The sequence below is a fragment of the Rhinatrema bivittatum genome, chromosome 3 (assembly GCF_901001135.1).
Source record: "Rhinatrema bivittatum chromosome 3, aRhiBiv1.1, whole genome shotgun sequence".
Lineage (NCBI taxonomy): Eukaryota > Metazoa > Chordata > Amphibia > Gymnophiona > Rhinatrematidae > Rhinatrema > Rhinatrema bivittatum.
In genome coordinates, this window is record NC_042617.1 from 486,145,783 (window position 1) to 486,160,467 (window position 14,685).

Sequence of the window (14,685 nt, forward strand, 5' to 3'; positions counted from 1 at the left end):
TGAATAAGGGGGGGGGGGGTGAGAGTCTATATGAGATGCTTCCTGACATCTGTTAGGTGCTGTTTTGTGAGTCCTGACAGAAGAACAGGGCTTGCAAAACATCCAAAGATTTCTGAAGCAAAGAACAGGAAAGATTCTAAGCTGAAGAAAAGGGTTTTTAGTAGCCTACTAGAAGGAAGACATCCTCTCAACCAAAAGGGTAACTCTTCATCTAGGAAAGCTCCAGTAAAAGAACTTTCTGAAAATGATGCTGCCCCAAAGGCCATTGGGTTAGACTGGAGAATTTGTAGGACTCTTCTCAGAGAAGATTGAAAAATTATTTTTGAGGAACTATATCCAGTTAACCCATTCAAGATTCTGCTATTGTTTCCTGCTGTCTTGTCATTTCGATTTGCAAATAAAATTATTATTTTTTGGAACCAACTAACCATGTGGACCTTGGAGTTTTTTGTGTGGAAAATCTTTCCTTGGGCTTCCCAGAGACAGTCTGGTCCCCACTTGGTGATCCCTAGAGGACTTTTGCTGTTCTCAAGCATGCAGCAGTGTAATTCGCCACCTTTGCAGCCTCCGAAGGTGACCCTAAAGAAGAAGGGGTTATATATTTGTTTTAAATATACTAGTTAATAACTTCATTGCATGTCCCTTAGTCTATATACTTTTTGAAAGAATAAACAATCGATTTGCATTTACCCATTCCATTCTGCTCATTATTTGAACTAAGCCTAGGGCCTAGGCCTGGACCTCAGTGACTGGACCTGGCCTTTAGCTGGGCCCACACCTATGTTTTAGGTCCAAGCCTTGGAGTACTATCCCTGACCCTGTACACCATCCTCCATATTACCTGCCAGCCACCAGCACTGGAGGACCCAACCCGAAAGGGAAGGTGGATGGTCAGGCAGAAGACCTCATGCCTGACCTGCCTGCTCCTGTGGTCCTGCATTTCCCCACTTTGGAAATATCACCAAATTGGCCCCTTATGGCCAAATGAAACCCAGAGGAGAGGGCAAACAAACCCAGAGTAGAGGCAACCAGTGGTCAGAAAAGTAAGTTCTATTTTTGCCCCAGAAATGCCTTGATTCTGGATTAACCCATGTTGGGTTAATCCAGAATCATGTTGGGTTAATCCAGAAACATATACAAGCCATGTCGGCCTTCTAGAAAACCTAAAATGTGTACGCATGACTTTTTATGTAACCACTAGCATTTGTTCCTCGGTCCCAGCTCCTGAAACATTGCCTACCTCTATTTTCTACTGGAAATGCAACAAGTGCCAAAATACAAGCTCACCATTAGAATCGGCATCACTGTAATCTTGTGGCCCCTTTTAGGAGTACATGTCATGTTAACAATAATCTGTTTGCAGTCTCCTGCTTTCTCTGACCCCTGAAATATAGATCTCAGTTCCAAACCTGCATCACAGAAGTCCCAAGCCCAGCCTGAAACTATTTTAGCAAAACAGAGTCCTAAGGTACTAGAGCTCTACAAACAAATATTAGAGGAACAGTCTATGATAAATAAGTCAGTGTTTCTGTTCCCACTATGGCAAGACTGAGAATCATGCCAACTAAATCTGTTTCAATGCTAGATTCTGTTAAACCAGTGGTTATTACAGACCTAGGCAAGCCTAGCCAGATGATTAGGAAATCAGTAGCTGCAGGGTTGGGTCCTACTCCAGAATCCAGTTCTGCTGCTGTTCGTGTGTCTCTGCCACTGTTTAGCAGGGTTCAGCCTAGCTTTAGGGGTCTCTAATCAATTAGCTGCTCCCACCTTTGTGCCTGGGAATCCTACCTATCCAGGTATTTTCAGATTAGCATCTGTGATTTCACCTCAGTCAGCTGATTCCTGTTTGCAGGCTAACGCTCCTGTTTCAAGCTAGACTTAACACGATATGCTGTAGCATTAAGAAACTTTTACCTTTTCCACAGCCATGTCATCAGATTCCTCTTTGGTTAAAACTATCTCAATCTTAGACTCTTCTAAGACTGCCTCAGTTCCAGTTTCAATAAAACCTGTTTCAGTCATCCAGAAGCCCACATTTGCCATCCCAGAGTCAGTTCCAGAAATCGGGTCCAGTTCTGCTTTTGTGCCCTCACAGCCAGCAAAAGCTGTTCCTAAACTTGATGTTGTTAATATCCTGTCAGACCCTGTCCTTGTATCTACCTAAATGGATCTGGATCCATACTCCAGGCCGGGCCTTGCATCATTCTCTGCCGTAAAAGAATCTGTCACTTTGGAGGCTTTAGGATCCAAATGCCAAGACGTGCATCTGTCTTCAAAGGGGAATCAGAACATACTCCAGGCGATACATGTAATGTGGCTTCAGCTCCACAGAATCCAGTTCAGGTTGTTATCACAGTACACCTAAAGATCTTCGGTTCAATAGGTGCCTGCAGCCCTTCCTGAGATTCCAGCCCAGATTACTTCTGCAGCCTCTAATCTTCTGTTTCAGCCAGTGCCTGCAGCAGATTCAAAGTCTCTGTCCTCAGATGTACTTACAACAAATTCAAAGACCTTGCTCCAGGCTGCACTAGTTGCAGCTCACAGAAAGACTCTAGTTCAGGCTGAACTTACTGTGGTACCAAGAGCTCTCCAACAGACTACATCTTTAGCATTCATGTCACCATCCCAGGCTGTGCCCGTTCCAGTGCAAAGGACTTTATTCCAGGCTTCTTCATCTGAGCAGCAGCAGCATTGGAGACCTTGCAATGGTTGGCCGTGTCCTCAGATTCTAAGACTTCGCTTAAAATGAAGCCAACTGCCCCAGCCATATGGAAGTTGGCAATGTCTGTGATGCCTAAAACGTTTTCTGCCATGACTCCACAGCAAGCTAAACCAGTCCCTACCATGACTCTGTTCCAGGCTGAGCCAGCTTTTCCTGCCACATCTCTGCAATGCCAAGCTGAGCCACTTTTTGCCATGACTTTGCTCCAGGAGGACTTTGATCCAGCTACTCCTGTCCTGGCTGCTCCTACAGCACACTCGAAGAGGCTGCATCTGCAGCACCCAAATCCTTGCTTCTGATGGCACCTGCAGCCTCCAAGCCAGAGACTACTCTTGCTATGATTTTGATGAAGCCAGTACCTGCTGCCTCTACAGCCCAAGTCACTGCCTTTGCTTTGATTAACTCCAAAGCCAACTGTTCAGGGCTATATGCTGTTCCAGGCTGCATCTGCAGCTTTCCAGCCAATAATCATACAAATTCTGGCAATGAAGTCCAGAGAGATGGGACCACCATTGAAAACACACGTTCTTGTGCATCAACACGGTGCACAACTCTATAGGTTGGAGCGATTTCCCTCCTGATCACAAAGCCTATGGTGGAACATACATTTTCACTAATGCATTCATCCATGGAGCTTGAGAAGTGATGTGTTTAGTAGTTTATGGATTATCATCATCTTTTTACATTTCATTCTCCACTCTACTTGCAGCCAGTGAATATCTTTAAGCACTGGTGTTATATGATCATATTTTCTTGTTCCTGTAAGTATCCGTGCAGCTGCATTTTGTAGGGCTTTAATCATTGTGGCAAGGCCGAGTTCTAGGGCATTGCAGTGATCAATGCCTGTCAAGATCCGGGCTTGAAGCACTGAACAAAATCCTTCATCTGGAAGGATTTCACAGTGGAAGGACCAATTGGCTTTCAGTTGAAAGAACAGCCCATTAGCGGAGGTGTGCGGGGGAGGGGGGGGAGGGGAGTGCTTTCAGATGGTTCCGATGGGTAAAATATTCCAAATGGAGGATGGGGAGTTCCCTTAGGCTGATTCAATTTCTTTAAGATGAGGGATCTAGGAGGGGGGCCCACAGGACCCAGATAACCAGACCGGAGCTTGACTACATTTTTTTTAGGTGAGCTGTATGGCATGTTTTGGGGGGGATTCAGGAGGGTAAGGAGGTTTGACTGGGATCCTCATTACATTTTTTTAAAGTTAGGGGCAGGAGCAGACTTTTTTTCTATTTTGCGAGTTTTATACTAATGACAGGTAACATGGATACAGAGTAAAAAAAAAACGCTGTTTGGTGTGTGTTTTTTTTACGTATGGTCTATTACCAAATCATGACCTTACTACACATCCCGTGGGACCATTCATTTTAGTGAGTGTGTAAAATAAAACATACTCTAAAATCTAACACTGATTTTAGTGCAAGTTATATTATCTCGACCTCTCAGTCACTGGTAGTGGCTAAGGTTTTTTAGTATTACAATGCAGTGTACTCCTTATATACCCAGTATTACTAGACATACAGACAAGGCAAAAGAACTGACAGACGCAGTCACTTTTGTTACAAAGCATGCTACTGTCTGCTTGCTATGACTGTGTAGAACAGGGGTCTACATATAGTTAAGTGTCAGTAGACTGTAGGCACTTATATTTATTTATTCACTCCTTCACTATCTTCTGATTAGTCCCTCCACTGTCAGCTGTCATTCAAAGGACCAATCACCTTTCAGAAGGCTGTCCTTTCAGAATTCTGAAAGGGGATTGGTCCTTTCACTGACAGCTGACAGTGGATGGATCAATTAGCTTCCAGTGAGGGGTGAATAAATTAATATTAAGTGCCTACAGCCTACCTGAGTAGGTAAGATCTTCTCGAGCTGGGTTTCCCTGGAGATGAGGGAGGATTTGACTCCTGCGGATATTCTACACAACTGTGCAATTGAGAATTTATGCAGATTTCTCCCCCAGCACATAAATTACCTTTACCATGCAGAATTTGCAAGAATCAACTCCCACATGCAAAACGAAGAGGTACTGCAAGCCTGCAGATGGAAGAGAAACTGGTAATATCATCTTCATGAACCACGAGACTCATGCAATGTGAGCCCGCAGTGCTTGAAATCCCGAAATTGTTGTCAGTCTCATGAGAACAGCATGGGAACTTGAGCACCGCGTGGCTCCTGCTGTCTGAGAGCCCCGTGATGCAGGTACCAGCTTCTATAGGCCTCCAGCACCGTGAACCAGAAAACTGCACCTGCACATCTTCTTTTGTCGGCTCTCTAGCTTGTCTGCAGGAGTTGACTTGTGCAAATTCTTTCCTGCACCGCCCTAAGAGCTGTGGGGAGCAGGAAGATAACCAGCTGCTGATCTTCCAGGGCAATGGCTACCACAGGGTCAGTGAGCAGGAGAAATAGGGACAGGGGAAGAATTAGTGGAGGCAGGTGGGGGTGAGACTACAGTTGAAGTTTGGGGGAAGGGGAGAAGGTGTGGGGAGGAGGTACAATTGGGGGAAGGAACGAGTTGACAGGAGTGGAATGTGTGGGAAAGGGGATGGGGCAAGATGAGCTGGAGCTGAAGGGGAAGAGAGCATTGGAAGAATGAGCTGGGGGGATGAGGAAGAGAGAACATAGGCGGTGGGGAGGTGAGCTGAGGAACGAGAAGAGTGGTCTACTGCTTTCTGATTAGGGCTTTTGGTTTTCAGGGATTTTAATTTGGCAGTCTGCAGAGCCCTAGTTGAGCTGCCAGCAGTGTTGACATTTGTAGTAACAACTATGGAGACACCACTGTGTTGCTGCAAATATTGGCAGCTACAAAACGTCGGTGCTGTCCTTAGAATCTGTGGACTGCTAAAGTAAAATCCGCCAAAACCAGAACTGCTAGTTAAGTTGTGCTATTACTGTCTTTTAGAAGGAATTCTGCATCAAATCTGTAAATCTTTACATCTTTGAGTTACAACACTTTTGATTTGAAATTGAAAGGGCAGTGAATGTATTGAACTCTTAATTATTTTTGATAAATACAGTAGGCAGAATTTTGCAGAATTTTAAAATTTTGTGTGCAGAATTTCTCCAGGAGTAGGATATGGAGGGCTATTTTATTTTTTGAAGACAGGCAGATGGATGGACAGGAGTTTGGCCTACCTGGCCCACTAAATTGGACTTTTGGAAGGTAGGTGGCTAGGAGGCTGGAAATTCTGCTGCTCTGCCCAGCTAATTTTTTTAAGGGAGAAAAGGGGTTTCCCCGCTTGGGAGCTAGACTCTAAATTTTGGTGGGAGGGAGGGGGTTTGACTGTCCCATTTTGAATGTGGGTGGGTTTTTAGCATGGATTTGGGGTTAATGGCATGTAAAATGGCCGGTGAATTAATAAAGCTGTTTTGGGTGCTTTTTTTTTACTCCTGGTCTATTTGCATTCCATTAGCATCCTGCATCCCATGAGACCCCATATCTTTAACATACATTAAATAAAAGCCATGCTACAATTTAACTCTGATTTTAGTGCAGATTTTATTACATTGGCTCCTAGGTTAGCTTGGCTGTCTATCTGCCATTATATTTCTATGTGTCTATAATGCCACAGACTTAGAGAAAGGTATGAAAGTATGGGAGAAAAGACAATACTAGATGACAAGATGCCACAAAAGCTAGCTATTTATGAAACTGGCCAATTAGTATCTGACTTACTATCTGGAAAATATGGCTGTGGGTAAAGTGAATAGCCAAAGGAACATGATGAGTTGCAATAATGTTATTTCCTAATTGATAAGGATCTTCAGAGCTCTTGAAAGATATAGAGATAACATGATTGCAAACCTTAAATGTTTGTTTATTTCTCTTTTAGTTGTTGGCAAAAGAAATGGTGATGGAAAGAAAGCTAACATGGCAAACAGTTTTCTTCTATGTTCTTCATTTTTCTCTTAAATCTAACCAAACTGCAATGCATAAGGACATGGGTTCACTGCAGCATTTATTGGTAAGATCCTCAGTATTCACTGATGCCATATTTAATTGATTTAGCATGTGCTCGTAAATGCCTCCTCTACCATGTAAGTGGGGGGATTTTAATAGGCACACGCACCGACGCAATTACCAGTTTCCCCAGTTCATTCCCAGTTCACCCAGGTAAAGGACAGGTCATCTTAACCCCCTAGTTAATTAGCCTCCCTTTTACTGTGTTAGCCCCTACCCTTAAAATCCCTCTGACCAGCCTAGTTTCTTTTGCTTTAGGACTTACCATCCATGGTAGAAGTAAAGTTATGCAATAGGGGACCTAGGCGTGAACTTGTGTGTGTAAATTCTGAAATGGCCATGCCCTGCCCAGAGCACACCCACACTCCTCCCCTTTTTCAGAAACACATTTTTGTGTGTGTACTGGGATTTATGCGCATACACGGGCACCTTTTAAAATCTGTGTGGTGGGCACCAGCCCGACCTCTGTGCATATCTCTCGGCTTTGGCGTGTGCTGGGCTGGCCCGTCACTATATTTAATCTCTCTCCTGCTCCGTAGAGCGCTTGACAGCTGAAATGATGTTTGCTACCAAAGTTTTTGATACTGCCTGCCTCACTAATACGATTTCTGGCTGGAAAAAACGGGGCCAGTCCCTTGGCCCGGCAGGTCGCCTGCAGCACCTTACGACCCGCTGGACTGCTCTGTTGTCCTCATCGCTTGCCCCAAATTACTTGAAGAGCTTTTTACGGCTCTTTACCGGTTGCTGCCTGAAGTGGGTCTACGTGAGGTCCAATTCAAAATTCTTCATTATATTTACTGTGAAGATGTTCGCCAGTTTCATATGAAGCTTACCCAGTCCCCTCTATGTAGCCGGTGTGGCGCAGCTGAGGGCAATTTATACCACCGATTGTTGATGTGCCCATGCGTGGAGTTCTTTTGGAAGTCAGTTATTGAAGTGATTAATAAAAGCACTGGTTGTGGTATTTCTCATGTGGGACGCCTTTTAATGGCTCACCAACAGCCTGATCAGGTTCCCGGTATACGTTCCAGAGCAACGTTTGAACGCCTAGCGGTTATGATGGTGTGCCGCTCCATATTGGCTGTCTGCACCGAACCCTTGGCGCAGCCTTCGGTGGATGCATGGTTTGGCAGGATGGTCTCTCTACTACAGATAGAATATATGGACTTCCGCTTTGGCAAGAGAAAACCGGACACGATATATAGGGCTTGTTGGAATGCCTGTTATGCTCTGTTTCTTCCTGCTCTACAGACTGAGCTCAGTAACACTGGCTATAAGCTCATATGGTCTTAACGGAGGTCCCAAGGGGGGATGGGTTAGGGGGGGCTGGGCAGAATGTATGTGGTCTGTATGTGGTGCGTATGCAGTATGAATGGGGATGCTTGGGAGTTGGTTCTGCGGGGTGGGGGTGGTAGGGCCAGGATGGGATAGAGGGAATAAAAAGGAAAACTAGGGAATATGCTTACAATGGGAGAAGATGCTGGATTGAGCATTTATATGCAATGCTTTTATTGTACGCTGTTTTCTATTTGTATATGCTATTGTTCTCTCATGTGTGTGTAACGTCTTCCTGTTAAAAAAAAAAATTCACCTCAAAGGATTTAGGCTCCTAACTTTTGGAGGTGGGTTTCAATATTGGCCTTTATGAAAATGTAATAGTGCTGAGTCCCTAAATTTGTGTTCCTACTAAATTTAGATACCTAAAGTGTGGGTGGTTACAAGGGCAGAATTAGAGTGGGGAAAAAAGGTTAGGAGCTTAGCACTGATTTTAGCACTAGGAACCTAATTTAGGATCTTATAACTAGGAGAGGGTGCCTATGGGGGAGGGAGAGAGAGGTGGGAGGAGGGTGGGGGGTCACGGGGGAGGAGGCAGGGAGCTGGGGGCAGATTGCCTTGAGCTGCCCCTGGATGTAGGAATATTGCAGGGAGCAACATACATTTAAAGTCGGAACATCATAACCATGCAGCCACGTTTCAGTAATGCAAAAACAATCAGGTTTCATGTTGGAAACAGAATCATGTATAGTAGTCGCCTTCTTCGAAATTGATTGAGCATTCACTAACAAAATAAATGATGTGGACACTAGAACCGGTAGAGAAGCAGAAAGTGGAACATCAATAAGAGCTGACTGCACAAAAGAGGGTTTTCTATGGGGAAATAGGCAGTCTGATCCATAATGGCCTTGGCCAATAATGGTGAAAATAGGAAAATCCTGGATGGTAACAGCCATGGTCAAACAAAACAAACTAAGTCAATGAGACTAAGAATAATCGTAAAAAGCACAAAATGCATGCAAAGGGGCAGGCTCCTTTGTTGTGCTCCTTCGTGCCACTCCTTCAGAACAGGGCACCTCGCATCCGCTCCTTGGATAAATGCCAGGCACCTTCAATAATATTACTTAATGGGCGAGGCTATCGACGGGGCAGGTGGTGAAGACACAGTCCAAGCCCTGATGTAACGCACTGCAGCTGGTAAGGAGGTTGTCAGGCACACACACACAGAGTGCCATTGTGAAAGGCAGGGAGGTGGGCAGGAGGGACGAATCCCTCAGCTAATAAGACTTCCGGCATCCACTCCTCAGACAAATGCACAGTGCCCTCAATGACATCACTAAATGGGCGTGGCTATCAACGAAGCAGGAGGTGAAGACACAGTCCAAGTCCCAGGGCTGTGAACTGGGGGCAGGATAACCTACAGGGCCAGTACCAGGCTGAGAATACTCCACACAGACAAACCACTCTCCAGATTGAAGTTGTGCTCCAAAAAATAGTTTACTGCACAATCTTCAGAATTAGATATATTGACAGCTCAGGCAGATGTAGAAATTAAACAGACTCACAGTTCTAGAAAATCTCTAACTCTCATCCTTAAAGCTTCTTTCCTTAAATAAGTTTCTTCTTACATCAACACAGTGTCTCTAGTTACTTTGTTTCTTCTCCTTCCTCAGTCTTTTGAACAACCTAGCCTACTCCTCTCTTTATTTTCATCGGTTAGCAAAATTGTTACTCACAAGAATGTCCTGCTCAGCTCAAGGAAAAATCTTTCTGATGCAGCATCAGGATCCTCCAAGCCCCAAACAAGTTTCCTCTGGCATAGTTTGGTTTCCTGGTCCAGATAAGTTCCTGCCCCAGTTAAGCACAGGATTTATCTTTTAAACTTCCAGGCTGTATTGCAGCCCTCTGCTTCTTCTCCTCAGGCTTTTGGAGATTTTTAAGAGAAAATCTCTGCCTCACTTCTGCTACTCCCTTCTGTAGCCCTGGGAGAGGTTCACAGCTCTAATCTGCCTCTCCCCCTTACCATCTTGAGCAGGGCCAAGCTCAGTAGAGCCAGAGTTTTTATCACTTCTCCTCAATGATTGAGCTCCTAGGGGAACTACTCTGTTGTCTGTCAAAAAGAGCATGTAATACCCTCTGACCAACAGATGACCCAGAGCCCTGGAACGTTCTTACACTGGCTCCAGGATAATCTCTTGCCCTCTAAACATCCTGTGCATTTCTAGCAGATGTCACATATTGTTTGAAGCCTTGCAAGTTTGCCATAAGAGGAAAACCTATATTTCACCATAAAACATGTTTGCACTGTTAAATTCTATATACTCTTGTGACATAGGGGCCACACTTGTGAAAATCGTCCTCCCGATGGCTAGATAGCCACTTAGATTATACTTAGATTAATTTTCAACTGTAATTGAGGTGGCTAGGTTGAGGCTGAAAATTTACCGACCTTAACCAGTTATAATATAGTCAGCCACATCATGGCTACAGAGGATATACCTGCCTAACTCTGTAAGTTCGGGGGCTAGACCCTTTGAAATAAAAAGATCTCCCTGCTCCTACGTCTCCCCCCCCCCCCCCCCCCAAAAAAAAAAAAAAAAAAGCCCTGATCATCAAAGGACCTCTAGGACTTCATGATCAACCAGTCAGGCCCAACGGCCCCTGCAGCACCCAGACACAAGAATATGTTTGCAAGTGGTTTTATTAGAAATCTAAATACAAATGATTCCTGTCTTACAGCACTATAGGTACTATAAAGGTATACTTCACAACAAAGGATAAGGCTTGTATCTAATCCAAAGGCACAGTCCAGGTCTTTTTCCACAGCGATTCCTTCCAGTGACAATACTAACATAGGGGCCGATTCAAAGAAAAGGTGCTGAAAGTGGGTGCTGAGTGTTCAGCACCTGCTTTCCTAATGCACCCCCAGGCACATTTCCTGAGGGCGCCATGCAATATTTAAATTAGGGATTCTGTTGGAAAGGAGGCGGCTAGAGTGGATTGTGTGCTCCTAGCATTTCCTTGACAGCGGGAGACCAGTAACACTGGGCTTTCTGTGGCTATCTGCCAGTTTAGAAAATGAATGTTGAATTTATCGGTGTCCATTTTCCTAATTGGCGCACAGCCACGGGTTCAGGAAACAGACGCTGGTTAACTGAGCGTCCGTTTCCCGAACCTGACCACCAGCACTTAAATTTTTTTTTTTTTAATCAATTTTTCATTCCTCCAATTTAATATCGCTATGATATTAAGTCAGTGGATGTACAGAAAAGCAGTATTTTCTGCATTTGCATGTGATAAGCATTATTAGTTTCCTGGCGAGTTGGACACGTGTTGTGGAGGCACTAATTCCCTTATTGCATAAGAGGATTAGGTTGTGTCCACACAACCTGTATCCAACTGCGGATTAAACAGTGTACTCGGCTGAGCGCACTGTATTGCATCGGCCCCACACTTTGTAGACATGTCTTAGTTATAGATAAAGAATAAGGCCTTAACAATATCCTGGGTCACCTCACCTGTGAGGTGTCCCAGCAGTCCTTTTGAGTCCCCTGAGGGCCAATCCAGACCCTCAATGGGAGATGCCATGTAGGAGGCTCTCTCTATAGTAGAGTTAAGTTCTCTTTAAGCCATCTTGTGGCTCTACAAGCAAAACCCCAGCCCCAAAACAGCAGACCCCAGTTCAAAAGCAGTAAACAACCTTTTCCCCGGACATGACCCTGCTGAAGCCTCAGTCCTCAAAGCACCCCCCTCAGGACCTGGAAATCGGCTCCATTCCCTGAATCTCTCAAGGTCTGTCCCCTCAGATCTGTAGCAGGAAGGAGGTAAGAATATTTTCTTCTGCTTCCAAGACAGAGGAGCCTGATAGGCTACGCAGAGAGAACTTGAGGGTTTTGAGGAAAGAGGGGGTGAATTCTAGGGTTGAAAGAAGAGTGGTTCTTTATCTGACTGGGCTGCTGGGCTGGAAGGAAGGTATCCAGCCAGATTTAAGCCTTCTATCCATATGCATGAATGTTTCCGGTTAAATTTAGCCAGCTAGCACTGAAAATGTGCAGCCCCAGTAAAATTTCCCCCAGACCCAAACACTCTCTTGGGACTGCCTACATTTTGAACAGCAAAATATAGCTGCATATAGTTGCCTAGAGAAAATAAATGGCTACATTTTTTATTATTATTTATTCTTTTTTACCCAGCAGCTTCCTCCTGCTTCTTTGTATGTAGTGCTCAATAAGAACCAGAGCTGGGATTTTTCCCCTGTTTTATATCCTCTAACATTTAGACCAATCATGGTCCTGGGTTGGGAGCCATGTTCCAGAGCTCCTTTTGGAACCCCTGTGAATCAGGCATTAGGAGTCACCATTAGGTAATGACCATGACTCCCTGCCCTGGGGGCTGTGAATGCAGCCTCTGTAGCATTTCCAGCCTTGGTCAACCTGGGGAACTGAAGACCTGACCTGAGGATCTTTCACATGGAAGTACACATCACTCCCCAACTAAGCCGCTGGGCTGGCCCTAGATGGCTCTATTTAGCCACTCAATAGAGGTATATTTTAAGTCAGTGTCATCAAGCCATTTAGTTCTGTGGTTAGATGACTAGATCCTTATGTAAATGTACCCCTTATTGTAGTGAGTTTCTCTGTTTCTATGATTCAATACTTACAGTCATGCTGCTGTGAGGAAGCTTGTGCACTTTTATTTGTTCTACCTCTGTTCTTTACAATTAATATAACAAAGTTGAATGTTCCTATTAATGTCCCATTGCTTTTTCAGACAGACGATGGACAGAATATAGAACTAAACACCCTACAAGATCTTCCAAGACATAAACGTGATGGTAAATAAGACAAGCTTATCATATAGTTTATTTTGTTTCACGTTATTATTTTGAAAAATGTTTTACTTTTAAACAAAGGTTCTAGCTTTCTTTTGTTAGATTTTATTTTGTGTCCTCTTTTAGTGCTCTCACTGTATTCAAATTCTGCTTCCTATTTTACCCACTATTGCTGAATAATCAATTTTTTAAAACTTTTAAATTTATTGTGATTTTTCAAACTTTTTATTACAATTAAAGATTAGATACAATCCATAGTCAACCTCGTCATTACCTGCTACCAATAGAGAAGATTCAGAAAAGGTTCCACAAGACTGAAGGAGAAAAAAATAAAAAATAAGTAACAAAACAACCAGACCATCTGCATCATATCATATGGAAAAAATAAATGAAGAAATAAACAGCTCATCCAAGGTCAACAGTAGTCATCAGAGGTTATGGAGTTTATAGAAACATAATGGTAGATCAAGACCTTATGGCCCATCTAGTCTGCCCATCCTCATCTCTTGCTCAGCTTTATCATCCCTTGCTATCCCTTAAAGATCTTCTGTGCTTTTCCCATGTTTACTTGAATTCTGATACAGTACTTCTCTCTACCACTTCCATGCATCCGCCACAGTTTCTGTAAATCTCTATGTCCATAGATGATTCCTGACCCCTTGTTCCAGCTTCCTTTCCAGTGAAAGAGACCTGTCTACTCTGCATTTATTCCTTTGAGGTATTTAAACATCTCTATCATATCTCATCCTTTTCCTCCTGTCCTCCAGACAATTAAGTGGGGTGCCAAAATACACATTCCACATTCTTATATGTAAATCTGTATTTAGCAAGGTACCACATTGAAAAGTAAGCCCCCAGCTTCAAAGCGTCTGATTATAATGTCAAAAATGTTCCTTTTTTTCTGCATCAAGGCTGAGACATCAGGAAATAATCTAAACCTATAGTCCAAAAAAGATTTAAATAAATTTCTAAAGAACAGTTTCATAGCACATTCTTATCTGGCTCCAAAATGAATGTAATCAACAGAATGCCAGAAGAAGCAGAGGCATCATTATATGTCTTCAGTCCCTATATAAGTGATATATGTTGAAGAAGCAGTAGAAGAAGATAAAAATGCAATGAAAAAAACTTTTCTTTCATTAGAAAACCAAAAAAGCTGAAATTCAGGATTTTTGTTTCTTTTTATTTTGGAAACAAAAAAAACTCCCAACCCCACTGACATTAAAAAAAGTTAAATCTGCTCTCCAGGTCTTTCCCCTAATCTCTTCCCCCCCCCCCCCCACCTTCTTTCCCCCCCACATGCCACTTAACCCATCCATGAGGTTCCAGCAGTTGAATTGGGGCAGGCCCTACCAAGTCCATTTCAAAATGGCAGTACAACAAAATGGTGCTGACTGGCACCATTTTCAACACAAACCTGAGCATCACTCCTACCCAATTTCAACTACTGGAACCCCATGGAAGGTCTAAATGGTATTCAGGGATGGAGGGTTAATTTTTAAATGTCATGCCTGGAGTTTCATTCAGCAGGTTGAGAGCCCTTCCTTTCTTTTTTCTTTTGTTTACTTCTCACTATGGCCTGGATTTATCAAAATGCACTAAATATCGCATGCGATAGGAAAAGGGGAATGTTTTATGGTAATAGGCAGTTTATCGCTAATACCTATGCGAAGCCCTAAGTTACCACAAATTGCAATAACTTTTTCGCACTATTCGATAAGTGCCAGAATTGTTGTATTTCCTACATATAACCACTGGGGGACCATGTTTAGTAGGTCTAAGCTCCTGGAGAGCCAGCCTAGCTGTCAGGGCCCTTCTACAAGGAGAGAGAGAGAGAAAAAAAAACCTAGCCATAATGCCCTCATCCTAGGTAGATATTTATATCTCTATAGG

General features: G+C 43.6%; 1 protein-coding gene across 1 annotated transcript in view; it reads left to right on the forward strand.

Moving 5' to 3' along the window:
• Nucleotides 1-14,685, forward strand: part of LOC115088100 (adhesion G protein-coupled receptor F5-like) — a 151,622-nt gene that overhangs the window by 9,685 nt on the left and 127,252 nt on the right. The window contains exons 2-3 of the mRNA XM_029596055.1: nucleotides 6,559-6,690; nucleotides 12,732-12,795. Coding sequence (XP_029451915.1) covers nucleotides 6,574-6,690; nucleotides 12,732-12,795 — 181 coding nt within the window. The 5' untranslated portion in view covers nucleotides 6,559-6,573. The remainder of the gene's footprint in view (nucleotides 1-6,558; nucleotides 6,691-12,731; nucleotides 12,796-14,685) is intronic.